This window comes from Alligator sinensis, unplaced genomic scaffold (assembly GCF_000455745.1).
Source record: "Alligator sinensis unplaced genomic scaffold, ASM45574v1 scaffold781_1, whole genome shotgun sequence".
In the NCBI taxonomy this organism is placed as follows: Eukaryota; Metazoa; Chordata; order Crocodylia; family Alligatoridae; genus Alligator; species Alligator sinensis.
In genome coordinates, this window is record NW_005841845.1 from 4,217,334 (window position 1) to 4,230,595 (window position 13,262).

Consider the following 13,262-nt stretch of genomic DNA (forward strand, 5'->3'; position numbering starts at 1 on the left):
TGGCGGGGGGAGGCTGGCAGGCAATCCCAGAATGCACCGGGGTGTGGCTCTCTCCCACGCTGGGTGCTAAGGGGGTGAGTCTTGCTCCAGACCGGGGGCAACGGGCAGTGCCCGGAGGGCACGGGGAGCAGGCAGGGGCACCCAGGCCAGCCCGGGGTGCCCAGAAGAGCAGGCGGGCGTGACCGGGCTGAGTTCCCTGTTCCCGGCACTGACAGCCCCCATCCATCACCCGCTGCTCAGGTTTATGAGCCCCGCGCCGGGTACTTAAGGGAAGGAGCCGGAGGCACGGGCGCTGCCCAGACACCAGTGGCAGGTAGGCACGGGGCAGGCATGCAGGCGTGCGAGGGACCCAGCTCCCAGGGGGTCCCCGGGGCCGCGGTCTGCTGGGGACGGAGCCGCCTGGGCACGGGGGTCCGGATGGGGAGCATGCACGCCCGAGGTGCTGCAGGCGTGCACACGTGTGAGCCTCGGCGTGTGCCTGCCCACGTGCGCAGGTGCAGCCATGACGGTGTCGTACACGCTGGAGGTGGCGGACGCCCGCTTCGGGGGCTTCTCCAAGCTGCTGTTCCGCTGGAAGGGCAGCATCTACAAGCTGCTGTACAAGGAGCTGCTGGTCTTCGCCCTGCTCTACACCACGCTCAGCCTCGTCTACCGGTGAGCCCAAGCCCCCCGGCTGCTGGGGCAGCGGCTGCGTCCCCATCCCAGCCAGCAGTAGCGGGTTGTTACCTGAGATGCCTGCAGGCCGGCTCCTTGCACACGTATATGCCTTGCACGTGCGTGTGTCTCTCAAACTTGCAGCCAGCGCGGTCGCGGAGCAGCCCTTGGAGAGGCAGAGAGCTGGCCAGGGCCCCGGGGAGGGAGGGAGGGAGGGCAGGCCCTGCTCCTGGGTGGGGGGCACGAGGGAGCTGTGCCAGTCCAGCCGCCCGGGCGAGGGCCTGATCCGGCTCCCCGGGCTCCCGGCAGGCGGCTGCTGAGCGAGGAGCAGAAGCACCTGTTCACCAAGGTGGCCCAGTACTGTGACCGCTCCACGGACCTCATCCCCCTCTCCTTCGTGCTAGGTAAGGCCCCTGCCGCCCCGGGCCCTGGCACAGGCTCGTCCTCCCTTGGGGCACCCAGCCGGAGAACCCAGGAGTCCTGCACCCCACCTGCGAGTCCCCCCAACCTGCTGCCTTCCCTTGATCACCTCCACCCCAGAGGCAGCTGCCTCCCAGGACAGCTGTCTGTGTGTGCATGTGCACACGAGTGCCTCTGTGCATGTGTGTCTGTATGCTTGTATGCATGTGTGAACATGTGCGTGCATGTGTGTACATCTGTCTGTGTGTCTGCACATTAGCATGTCTCTGCATGTTGGTGTGTGTTTGTGTCTGTGCATGTGTGTGTGTGAACATGTGTGTGAATCTGTCTGTGCATGTGTCTCTCTGCATGTGCCGGTGCACGTATCTGTGCATGCGCCTGTCGGTGCTTCTGTGTGTGTCTGTGCATGTGTGAACATGTGTCTGTGTGCTTGTGGGTGTGTGTGTCTCTGCATGTTCATGTGTGGGTGTGTCCGTGTGTGTGTATGTGTGTGCATGCAGATGCATGGGTGTGCATGGGTTTGTGTGCATCTGTTTCTGTGCACAGGTACATGAATGTGTCTGCATGGTCGTATGCGTGTCTGCGTGTGCATGTATGCACGTGTGGGAACATGTGCATGTGTGCTTGTGTGTGTCTATGTGAGTGTGTCTCTGTTTGTGTGTGTGCATGTATGTGCATGTGAACACAGGTACGTGTGTGTGTGTGCGGTGCCGTGCACTGGTCCCCGTGGGGGATGGAGGCCATGGGGCTGTGAGCAAGGGGGTAGCTGGGGGTCGCCCTGGGGAGCAGAGGGGCCCTTGGGGGGCCTGGCCCTGGCGGGGAGCAGCTTGGGGGTATGTGGAGAAGGGGCAGGAAACCAGGCAGCCCCCCCGGTGCTCTGCCCCTGCCCTCCCCCCACTCTGGGAACGTGGCCGCCTTATCTCTGCCAGGTGTTTAATGGCCCCCGTGCCTTGCCCTGCCCGGGGCCAAGAGGAACTTCCCTGCCCTTTCCCAGCACCCAGGACAGGGCCCCGCCAGGCCGGTGCCACGACCAGGCTCCCAGTGCACAAAGGACCCCCCCTGCCCTGAGCGGCACCCGGCGGCTGCTGGAAACGGGCAGACCGGGGGGGCTGGCACATGCCCCATGGGGCTGACGGCAGCAGGGCCATTTAGAAAGCTATTTCAGGCCATCCAAGGACCGGCGGGCATGGGGGCACACAGGCAGACCCGGCCCCTGGTGCCTTGTGTGTTGGGGAGCTTGTGAGCAGGCCGCGGCGCCGGAGGCCTGTCTACACTAGGACACAGTGCGTGGCCAGCGGGGGCTTGCCCACCCCAGCCAGCAGCAGTGGCCTCAGCCCTGCTGTCCCACGAGTCCCCTCCCTGGAGCAGGGGTCCTTCCCTACCCCCCTGCCGGGCACCAGCTGCCCCGGGGCTGACGGCGCCGGCCCCGGGCAGGCTTCTACGTGACGCTGATCGTGAACCGGTGGTGGGCGCAGTACAGCAGCATCCCGCTGCCCGACCAGCTCATGTGCGTCATCTCCAGCACCGTGCACGGGCGGGACGAGCGGGGCCGGCTGCTGCGCCGCACGCTGGTGCGCTACGCCAACCTGTCCGCCGTGCTCATCCTGCGCTCTGTCAGCACCCGCGTGCTCAAGCGCTTCCCCACCATGGAGCACGTCGTGGATGCAGGTACGGGCGGCTGCATGCGGGGGGCGGGGGGCTGGGGGCTGGTCACGGCGCCGTGTCCTGCTCCGGAGGGGAGTCTCCATGCCCAGGGACCCCTTCTGTGCCACCTCCATGCCGCACCGTGCCAAGGCGTGTGCAAACCCAGCACTGTGCTTGTGCCCTGAGGTCTCTGGCTAGTGAGTCCCTGGTCAAGGGGCACTGAGGCGTGGGGACGGGGGGCGTCCCCATGCCAGGGCCTGGCAGGGCCAGCGGCGAGGGGGCCGGAGCCGGGGGTGGCGCAGACCCCGGGCTCCGACCCCCGCGTGGCTCCGGCCGCAGGCTTCATGACGCAGGACGAGCGCAAGAAGTTCGAGAGCCTCCACTCGGACTTCAACAAGTACTGGGTGCCCTGCGTGTGGTTCACCAACCTGGCGGCCCAGGCCCGGCGCGACGGGCGCGTGCGGGACGACGTCGCCCTGCGCCTGCTCCTGGATGTGAGTCGGGGGCCGCGGGGGGGCTCTGGACCCCTGCCCCCAGCTGCAGCCGCTCACGAGTGCTGCTTGCTCTCGCCGTCTGCCAGGAGTTGAACCTGTACCGGGCTAAGTGCAGCCTCCTCTTCCACTACGACTGGATCAGCATCCCCCTGGTGTACACCCAGGTCAGGCCCGTCCGGCCCTCATCCCCGGGCACGGACCCAGGCGTCCAGGCAGCAATGCCCAGCTCGAGCTCCCCCCGGCATGGCTGCAGCACGGGCACAATCCTGCTCCCCCGCTAGCTCCACCAGAGCTCCCTTCTGCACCGACCCAGGGGGGGATGAGCCTGGGGAGGGGTCTGGGCACCTGCCGGACCCCTCCAATGTCCTCTGCCCGGCTCGCCCAGGTGGTCACCATCGCCGTCTACTCCTTCTTCGCCTTCTGCCTCATCGGGCGGCAGTTCCTGGAGCCGCTGGAGCCGAGCGCCGCATCCACCCTGGACATGTACGTGCCCCTGCCCACGCTGCTGCAGTTCTTCTTCTACGCCGGCTGGCTGAAGGTGAGCGCCGCCGGCACAGCTGGGCACAGCTGGCTTCAGCAGGGGTTGGCAGCTGCTCTAGCCCCTACAGCCCGGACGGAGGGGCCCCGGGGCCTCCAGGCACTTGCTGTGCCCAGGATGGAGGGAGCCGCGAGCTGAGCCCTGGCACGGCCACGTCCATCCGTGTCCAGCCAGCGCTGCTGGGCTAGGCTGCGGGTCCCCCACGGGGACAGACGGGCCGCTGGGGGAAGAATCGTAGACTCCCCGAGCCGCGGGGCTGGCAGGAGCTGCGGGGTCACATCCAGTGCAAGCCCTGCCGGAGGCAGGATCAGGCCTGTCCACACCAGACAAACCGAGCTCCGGACCACGGTGCTCGCAGCCGGCTGACGGCGGGCGCTGTGCCCTCCCCAGGTAGCCGAGCAGCTCATCAACCCCTTCGGGGAGGACGACGACGACTTTGAGACCAACAAGCTCATCGACAGGAACCTGCAGGTGGGTCCCCCCGGTCCTGCGCCCAGGACCCAGGTGTCCGGGCTGCACCGTGGCTCCATTCACCTTGATGCCACAGGGCCAAACCCTAACCCTCACAGCTGGGGCTATTGATTTGGGGCATCTCTGGGTGAGGGACAGGCCCAGGCCATGCCCCCCTGGAGGGGTTCATCCCTTGATGCGAGCCCCCTGCCCTGCCCAGGTGTCCCTGCTCTCCGTGGACGACATGTACCAGAACCTGCCCCCCATGGCCAAGGACAAGTACTGGGACGAGTCCACGGCGCTGCCCCCCTACACCGTCGCTACAGCCGCCGAGACCCTGAAGCCCTCCTTCCTGGGCTCCACCTTCGACATGCGGTGAGGGGGCCGGGGCTGGGCGCTTGGCTCGATACAGGGGTAGCAGCCACCCCATAGCTGCTCCATGCTCGCCTCGGGGCGCTGGGGACCGGGCAAGAAGGCTGCCCTGGACCCGTGCTGCTCCGGTTGTAGCCCCGGGAGCTGGGGGGTGTCGCACGGCCCTGTCCCAGGCTGGCAGCAGGGCACGGCCCGGCTGCACCCCAGCTCCAGGCTGGTGCACGGGGTGCCGGGGCCAGGCTGGCTGCAGCGTGACCCCTGCGGCCCGGCAGGATGAGCGAGGACCCGGAGCAGAGCCAGCAAGTGGAGGCCTCGCCCGCGTAGCCCCATCAGCCTCAAGAACTTCGGCAAGACGGCGCGCGGACACCCGCACCTGCTGCGCCGCTGGGGCGACAGCTCCCCGTCCCCCCGCACCGCCCGCGGGGACGACCCCGAAGCCGTGGCGCGCATCGAGGAGGAGGAGACGGAGGACGAGGGCAGCCAGACCAACGCGTCCCCTGCCCCCTGCGCCCGGGCACCCAACCGCCTGGAGCCCCCCGAGATCCGGGTGGAGCTTGTCCCGGACACCCGCACCTGCTGCGCCGCTGGGGCGACAGCTCCCCGTCCCCCCGCACCGCCCGCGGGGACGACCCCGAAGCCGTGGCGCGCATCGAGGAGGAGGAGACGGAGGACGAGGGCAGCCAGACCAACGCGTCCCCTGCCCCCTGCGCCCGGGCACCCAACCGCCTGGAGCCCCCCGAGATCCGGGTGGAGCTTGTCCCCGACAACAGCTCCAGCCCCGACTCCTCGGCGGCCTAGAGCAGGGGCCTGGGACCCCCTCCGGCCCCCAGAGAGCCGCAGCCTGGGCCCGAGCTAGGCTGAAGCACGCGCCTGGCTCCCAGCACAGCCGGGCATCGAATGCCCCATACAACCCTGCCTGGGGCTGGGGTGCTCGGAGCTGCACGGTGGGGACGCGCTCATCTCCGAGGGGGCTACGTGTTAGCCAGATACCGGTCCCAGGCCTGGGTCTGCAGGGGACCAGGCGGCAAAGCAAGGGGCACAGAAACGTCCCGCGGTGGGTGCAGGCCGTGGCTCCCTCCTTTGCCTGTTAGAGGTGCGATGCTCGGGGCACCGTCTGCGCCAAACAGACCCAGGCCTGGCCCAGCTCAGAGCTGCCCCGAGCTGTCAGCAAGGCCCTGGATTAGCCACGCTCCCCCACTGCTCTGTGCCCCCTACTAGACTCTACCCTCTGCTTTGTCACCCTTGCAACTAATTTCCAATAAAGGCCTGGGCACAGGGCACTGGTGTGGGGCACGAGTGAACTGGGGACTGAAACCAGAACATCGCCTGCGCCGCTGGGACTAGGAGCAGGCTCCCAGATGCTCCGCGGACTTCTCCGCAGCCCAGCAAGGCGCCAGCCCCACTTTCGTTTACATCACACGTGTGATTTGCAAGGGGAGGTGTGGGCACAACATAGGCCGCGTGTTGATGCCAACAGCTAGGTCAGGGAACCTCCAGGGCAGACTGGGATACCACCACCACTGTAATTAGGGCAGCAGGCAACACCCAGGAGCCTAGATGCTCCTACATACAACAGATGGGGTTTTGCAAAGGTGGTAAACGCTCCAAGGCCGTGTTGGCTTATCCATTTAACACACCTGAGGCTGGCCAGATAAAACACTTCCTCCATAGCCAGGCAAAGGTGTCACAGGGAGAGCTGCGTGTGGATTTATGGCGCTGTATCAGGCTGCGCTAGTAGTGGTACACGGCCGGTTCCCACGGCGTGGGTGACAGCACACGCATGGCAGGAGCCTGGGAAAGCCGTGTGCGCTGGCATCCCCACACCCCTGCCCTGGTAACAGAGCATTGAGATCATGCACTTTGCTCTTCTCTTCTCCACTGGGCTGGACAAGTGTCCAGAGCATGCACATGCATGCACGTGCACACACATACACCTGTTGCTGGTTCAAGGTGGGCACACACCTGCATTTATTCAAGGAAAAATGAAGTCTGTAAGTCAGCGGGGCTCATCCTCTCCATGCCGTTGGGGGCGGGTGGGAAAGAAATCATGCCGTGTGCCATCTCCACTGTGTGTCTGGCTTGGCCGCACTGTGCCCTGTCTAGCATCCAGGCCCCAGCGCTCTCCGGGCCCTGAAACCCGGCAGCAGGGGAGCAGCAATTAGTGCTGCCCGCCCTGCTAAGTTTCCAGAGCTGGGGGGAGCCGGGTGGGCTGGATGGCACAGCTCTGCAGGCTGGGGGCAAAGCACCCCAGCTCTAACTGACTTCATGACGGGTATGGAGGTTTCAGAACCACAGGGCTCCGTCTCATGAACTCACTCAGCAGTCCCACCCTGCTACCCCCATCTCAGAGAACAGGTGGGGGAAAGGCTGCAGCGTGGTGTCTCAACCAGCCCCTTTTAAAATGCTGTTCTGGGGCTCGACCCTGCTGGGGCTGCGGTCTGGAGGGGGAGGAGGGTTAGAACACCCCTCCTGCCTAGAGCAGTGCTTGGTGCTGCAGTTGCACCGCTCTCCTGCAGCCGGACGTGTGTGGAAAGGCCTGGCAAGGGCTATGCTGTTTTCCCTTCAAAGCCCAGTCACTGGCATCATGACTAGGCAGTCTGCTCCCTCTGGCCCCAGGCTGCATGCAGAGGAACCGGGACTTTCCTAACCACACTTAACAGCAGTTGGGCACAGACGGCTCTCAGCAGCAGAAGAGCACGGGGCCCTCGAGGCACAGCCACCGCAGGGCAAAGGTGGCAAAGTGTTTCAGCTAAAAAGCAAAAAGCACTGGCACCAGTTTCTCCCAGGCATGTGCAGGCGGGTAGCCCAGCCCGGCACACAGCATGGGCGGCTGCAGGACCCATGGGGGAGCTATCTGAATGGGAGCAGCTTCTTGCAGGTACAGACAAATATTTCATGAGACTGTGTATAAGCACCCCCCTCTCAGCTGGAGCTCCTCTAGAAGTAAGTCAGCACCGTCCCCTGCTAACAGCCACGCGGGGATACTTCCACAGCAGCGCCGCAGCCTGGGGAAGTGCTGGGAAACGGAGGTTTGTACCCTCCCTTCGAAAGGGACAGAGCCACCAGAGGCCCAGCCCTTCTGCTAGGAGGGAGTTAATCTCGCACTGGAATGAGACTTGGGAGGCCAAGGAGAGACCAACCAGTCACTTGACAGTGCAGGCAGCAGGGCCGGGGCTCCCCCCACACACTGAGGGCTCTTGCAAAGTAAGCAGGAACCAGCTAACCCAACCACGTGAACGCTGCAGCTGCTGCAAATTATTATTAGGTGTGCGCGTCTTGGACAGAGGAGGGCAGCAGCAAGCCACAGGACACCAAGGCAGCTTAGAGCCACAGACAAAGCAGCATGCAACTCATCTCCTTACGCCGTGTGGCAGTAAAGGCTGCCTAGCTCAGTGGAAGGAGCCGGCCAGGCCGTCCGCGCCCCTGCTGCCGGGCTGAACTTGTTTAGGGCATGGGTTCGCTTTCCTCAACTTGCCCACAGCTCCTCGTGCACATTCAAGATGCCCAGTCCAACCCCACATCCTCCAGAGAGCCTTCCCTGGCCCAGACCAGTCTTGGGCTAGGAGCCCTGCCACAGGAGCCACACGAGCCAGACACGCCAGGGGTCTGTTCTGGGCTAGCTGTGCCCACACCCCACCAGTGCCACCTGCTGCGTGCGTGGCCGCACTGTCAGTGTGTACCGAGGCTGCAAAACAACTGCACTGACAGCAGCTGGAAGACCCGGGAGGGAGGGGACACGTCTAAAAAACAACAGTTCAGCATTTCCCTGAGCCCTGCCCTTTCCCACAAAGGGCTGATGGGAGACAGGGACTTGTACCGCGTCCCAACAAAGCACAGGGCCGCTTACAAAAGGACTTGGGGTGCATTTATTCTCTCTCTCCAGTCAGTATTTGACATCTATTTGCCTTTCCTGGCCTTGATCTTCCTCAGGTAGAACTCCAGCTCCTTGCCTTCCAGAATATAGCCATCCGCCCGGCCACACTGTCCCGGTCTGGAGGCGATGCAGGCTGCAACGAGAAGGCAGGCATTAGGCGGGGGAAGCAGACACTATCCCAGCGTACATCCAGCCAGGAGGGGCTTCCCCTGGCCCGGGCGCCGGCCGCCTGATGCACGGAGCAGCAACGGGCACTGAAACTGAAAGCTTCAACAGGCAGCACTCTAGGATCACACGCGACTGCCAACAGGTGCCCTGGTGGGAACACGGCATGGGGAGATTCCCCGGTGAGGTCGTCCTCAGATTGTCAATGTCATCGCTCGAGCTCAGCAGCAGAACTGGATAAAGCTCTCGTCACTGGAAGACCTCAGCACCAAGCCCCCATGCAGAGGCAGCCGGTGAGTGGAGGAGACTCCTGCAGCTCTGGCAAACCCCAGAGGTGGAGTGTCTGCTGCCCGCTCAGCTCCGACTGGCCTGTAAGGACTCAGCCCAGGCTGGCACGGTCAGGTCTCCACGGGAGGTCTCTCTCCTCCCTCCAGGGCCCCGACAGCTGTTGGCAACACCCACTGAACATGGACTCCACAGACGCAGCCCTGACCCCCATCCCCACAACTACCCAAGTCCCCCACTCCAGCTGAATCAGACAAAACTCACAAAAGAGCAACACGGACAAGGTCCAACTTTGACTCCCTTCTTCCCCCTGGGCACTCACCAAGCAGCTTGCCCTGCTGAAACTGCTCCTCGAGGAGGGTGCTGATCTTGGCATTCTTTTTCCGTTCATCATATTTCTTCTGGATCTTCTTGGAGCGCTTCTTGTTCAAGATCTCCTCCTCCTCGGGTGTCTGCAACAAGACCACCAAAGGACTGAGGATGGGCTACGCTAAGGCCCAGCTGTCCTCCTTCCAGTGCTTCTCTGCCCACACCTCCCTTGTCATCTCACAGCAGCTTTTCAAAGGATCTGGTGGTACCCATGGGCGCCACGGCACTCTGGTTAAGAATCCCTGGTCTAATGCCTGGGCTGTGCCCTCCTGCTGGGACTTAAAACCTGGAGGATCCTAGCTAGATTTGTCTGGGATGGTTTGGATACGGCTGATCCTGCCCCAGGCAGGGCATATGACCTCTGCAGATCCCTTCCAGCCCCACTTCTCTAGGAGTCCAAGTCTCTGCTTCGCAGGCAGCAGCATGCGTTCAGAGAACAGCATGCAACTGTCAGACACATGCACACTAGAAAGTGCAAGGATACAACTCATGGTGCACTGCTAGTGCCAGCTGGCGAACCTGGGAGAATACAAGCTGCAGAGGTGTTCGTGGCCATACAAGTACAGTGTGGAAAGGCCTGTTTTCCATCCACTGCTGCCTTGTCGCATGCTAGATGCATGGAACCAACCACAGGGCTCTGCTAAAGCAGGGTTGGAGCACTGTTGCTGTGACAAGGCAGTTAACAGGCAAGAAAAATGGCTTTTTGGCTGTCTTTTATTGGGCCAACTGCACAGGTGAGAGAGATGTCAGACAAGCTTCTGGGTATGAAAAGTCCCATGTGCCTGAAAGCTTGCCTGACATCTCTCCGAACTAGACAGCTGGTCCAGTGAAAGACATCCTCAAGCCACCCCCCTTTTTCTGGCTGGTCCAGTTATTCAATAAGATGTAATAGGTTCCAGAGGATATGCCCTAATGGAAACCGAGTTACTGCCTGCCCCATAAACAAGCAGACCCGTGGTTCCCCACGTACCCTGGATCCATCTGGCAATCAACAGAGACAAAGCTGGCATGTAGGACCTAGGGCTTAGATTCTCAAAGGTATCTCGACACCAAGCAACCAGTGAATCCCAGGCGAGCTGAGCACCCAAATACCTTCAAAGGGCCAGAACCAAGTGCCTAAACACTGAAGCAACCACCCAAGGGAATGTGCTCGTGGCACCTGCTGCTCCCAGGTGCGAGCACCTGCCCCACTGCCTGCCAGGTCGTCTTCAGCTTTGTAAGTTGTCATCGCTGTCCCTTCAGCAGCAGAACTGGACAAAGGTATCATCATCAGAAGACCTGAGAGCAAAGGGGCAGGCCCCTCACAAAGCCCAGCCTAGCAGGGACGAGTACTGGGCTTCATGAAAAAGCATGGCTTTGGCAGGCCCCTCTCAAACTGCCGAGGACAACCAACCAAGGGCACGTCTGACTAAAGGTTTTTCACGTAGCAGCTGGCAAGGCAGGAACCCTGTGCTGGCTCCCAACAAGGGGCCCAAGTCAGCCAGCCCCGGCACGAAGCCCCCAGCCCAATACATACCAGCTTGGCGCCCTTCTTGCGACCCAGGGGCAAGGCGTAGTGAGCTTCATACCACTGCCGGTACGGGGTGCTGTCGATGAGAACGATGCAGTTCTTCACCAGGGTCTTGGTCCGGACCAGCTCATTGTTGGAGGCGTTGTAGACCACGTCGATGATTCTGGTCTTGCGGGTGCAGCCTTTCAAAGGAGGGAGCTCATCAGAATCCGGAGCAAATAAGGACAGCAAAGCCCCATTAGCACCCAGCAGGCTGCCTACCACCCCCCATGCTCAACCTCCATCGGCCCTACAGCTCGGCAGTTTATACTTGGTCACCCTGGGGTGATTTCTAATGAGGAGGGTAATGAAGCACTGGAGCAGGTTACCCAGAGAGGTGGTGGAACCTCCCATCCTTGGAGGGTTTTAAGGCCTGGGTAGACGAAGCCTCGTCTGGGATGATGTAGTTGGGGCTGGTCCTGCTTGGAGCAGGGGTTGGACCAGATGTGACCTCCTGAGCTCCCTTCCACCCTCTTTTGCTGTGGTTCTATGAACTCAAAAGAGTTTGTGCTTTATAAAAAGAGCAGGGTAAATCCTAGAAGGGTCTCAAGTAGTAGCTTCAAATCATCCGGTCTCACGTACAGCCATTCTGACATGGAAGTCTTTTCAAACCCTTGTCCGGGGCGGGTTTAAACTGGGCTGGTCCTGCCTTGAGCTGGGGGCTAGACTAGATGCCACCTCCCTAAGGACCTGCCTTTCTACAATTCAGCAAAGAAAGGCAAGGGCAGGTTTAGAAAGGGAGGGCCCAGTTTTGTAACTGCTTCCTACCAGGAGCAACTCAATCCCCCTACAGAAAACAGGGCTGGCTAAGCAGCTACAGCTGTTCTTCCTGCATGAATAACCCAGGCCTAGGTAGCCATGAGATGGGGCCAGGTCTGGCTTCCCATCCTCCACGAGCTTCTAGAAAGCATGAGCTGCTCAGCAATGGGGCAAAACCTCCAGCCTCAGCAATCTGAGTTAGCAGAAGAGCGGCTGGCCAGCCCTGGGAACCAAGCCCCGTTTATCCCTCACGGGCAGCGGCGAGCACGCTCCTTCCCCTCTGCATGTCTCACCCACCCTGCAGCCTGTGCTCAGCAAGGAAGACAGGAAGGGTGGTGGGTGTCACTGCACAGACACCCCCGGAGACACCAACCAGCCTTCTGTCAGTTACTGCCAGCCTGCGCTGAGCGCGCTCGGTTTCTCCAGAGGGCTCAGCCAGGCCCAAGGATCCCCAGATCCATACAAGGACAGTCGGACGCCAACACTGATGGCTGCAGACGAATCGGTGATCTGCAAGGTCCCTTCCAGCCCTCAACTATGAGACTATGAATGAGCTCTGCCAGCCCCCCCCCTCCCTTCACACACCCCTCCCTGCCCAACACCCTTCTCCAGATCCCACCCCAGGCAAATCACTTCTCACCAAGATCCCTTGCCCCCTTCCTGCTCTCTCCTGAGCTGCTCTGCCCTGCCCTGCCTTCAGGCCTGCATATGCTGTGGGGTGGGGGTTAAGGAGTTGGAGACGTATCCTCTGGCATCTCTAAACCAATGGCACTGGATGACGTGGAGGATCCTGAACGATGACAGACTGCTCTCGAGATACCCAGTTCAACGCTCTCTTCCTCTCTAAATCACCTACTTCTGCCACCGTCCGAAGCAGGAAACTGGGCCGGCTGGCCACTGGTCTGACCCAGCGTGGCCCTGCTGACATTCCTATAAACGGATCTGGTCCGAAGGGAAGCCCTCCGTGCTAACAGGCTCCTCTCTGCCCCCCTCCCGGGGCTTCCGTGAGCAACGTGCTCAGTGTAACTATGACACTCCAGTCATCGCAAGCTTCCCGGAGGCATCGGAGCCTCCTTCAAAGCCCACTTAAGGTCAAAGCTCTCATCATTCTTCACGTGCCACAGAGCCCCCTGGCAGACCCCTACCCCGCGCCACGCTCAGAGCCCAGCACAGCGAGGGGAAGCCCGGCTGCTTAGAAACCGCGCCGCTTCGAAACCGCGCCAGGTGTCCCCCGGCCGGCACTCACATTCGGATCCCCAGGAGAAGTTGCCGACATCCAGCCGCAGAGCGCGGTACTTCTTGTTCCCGCCACGAACCCTCACGGTGTGAATTCGGCGCGGGCCGATCTGCGGGGAGAGAAACGGCGCGTGCTTGAGAAGCCGGACGGGACGGGACGGGACCCAGGCGGCCGGCTCCAGGCGCCCGGCAGCGTGGTCAGTGTAACTATGACAACCCCTAGCATCGGCTGGCGCCGCGCGAGGGACCAGAACGGTCCCGAGCGCCAGCCTAAGGCCGAGCTCTCATCACTCCACTTGCCTCTACCCCTCTCTGGCAGGATGCCGGTGCCCCGCGGGCTCAAGAGAAGCCGGGGGGACGGACGCCCGCGGCCTGAGCCCCACCTTGGTGTTGGCCGGCGGTCGCCCCAGCTCATACTTCCTCTTCTTGTGGTAGGGCTTCCTCTTCCCGCCG

General features: G+C 62.4%; 2 protein-coding genes and 4 non-coding genes across 6 annotated transcripts in view; 1 reads left to right on the forward strand and 5 right to left on the reverse strand.

Moving 5' to 3' along the window:
• BEST4 (bestrophin 4) overlaps positions 1-5,761 on the forward strand; it is a 6,824-nt gene extending 1,063 nt beyond the window's left edge. Inside the window, 11 exon segments of the mRNA XM_025207033.1 lie at positions 241-654; positions 964-1,058; positions 2,509-2,742; positions 3,058-3,212; positions 3,299-3,376; positions 3,598-3,750; positions 4,141-4,221; positions 4,421-4,575; positions 4,845-4,898; positions 4,900-5,128; positions 5,326-5,761. Of these exon segments, the coding sequence (XP_025062818.1) occupies positions 503-654; positions 964-1,058; positions 2,509-2,742; positions 3,058-3,212; positions 3,299-3,376; positions 3,598-3,750; positions 4,141-4,221; positions 4,421-4,575; positions 4,845-4,898; positions 4,900-5,128; positions 5,326-5,370 (1,431 nt within the window). The 5' untranslated portion in view covers positions 241-502 and the 3' untranslated portion in view covers positions 5,371-5,761.
• Positions 5,762-7,601: 1,840 nt separating this feature from the next.
• Positions 7,602-7,731, reverse strand: LOC112550728. The gene has a single exon (XR_003094697.1). It is a non-coding gene; the product is annotated as a small nucleolar RNA SNORA35 (small nucleolar RNA).
• A 689-nt stretch (positions 7,732-8,420) lies between these two features.
• Positions 8,421-13,258, reverse strand: RPS8 (ribosomal protein S8; the record flags this gene model as incomplete). Its single annotated transcript, XM_006015837.3, has 5 exons — positions 8,421-8,579; positions 9,219-9,348; positions 10,782-10,957; positions 12,820-12,919; positions 13,193-13,258. Coding segments are annotated over 5 exons (582 nt in total), but the record flags the coding sequence as incomplete, so codon positions are not given.
• On the reverse strand, positions 8,803-8,869 carry LOC112550725. The gene has a single exon (XR_003094693.1). It is a non-coding gene; the product is annotated as a small nucleolar RNA SNORD38 (small nucleolar RNA).
• LOC112550735 lies at positions 10,469-10,541 on the reverse strand. Its single transcript, XR_003094702.1, has one exon. It is a non-coding gene; the product is annotated as a small nucleolar RNA SNORD38 (small nucleolar RNA).
• On the reverse strand, positions 13,002-13,107 carry LOC112550726. The gene has a single exon (XR_003094695.1). It is a non-coding gene; the product is annotated as a small nucleolar RNA SNORD46 (small nucleolar RNA).
• Positions 13,259-13,262: the final 4 nt, after the last annotated feature.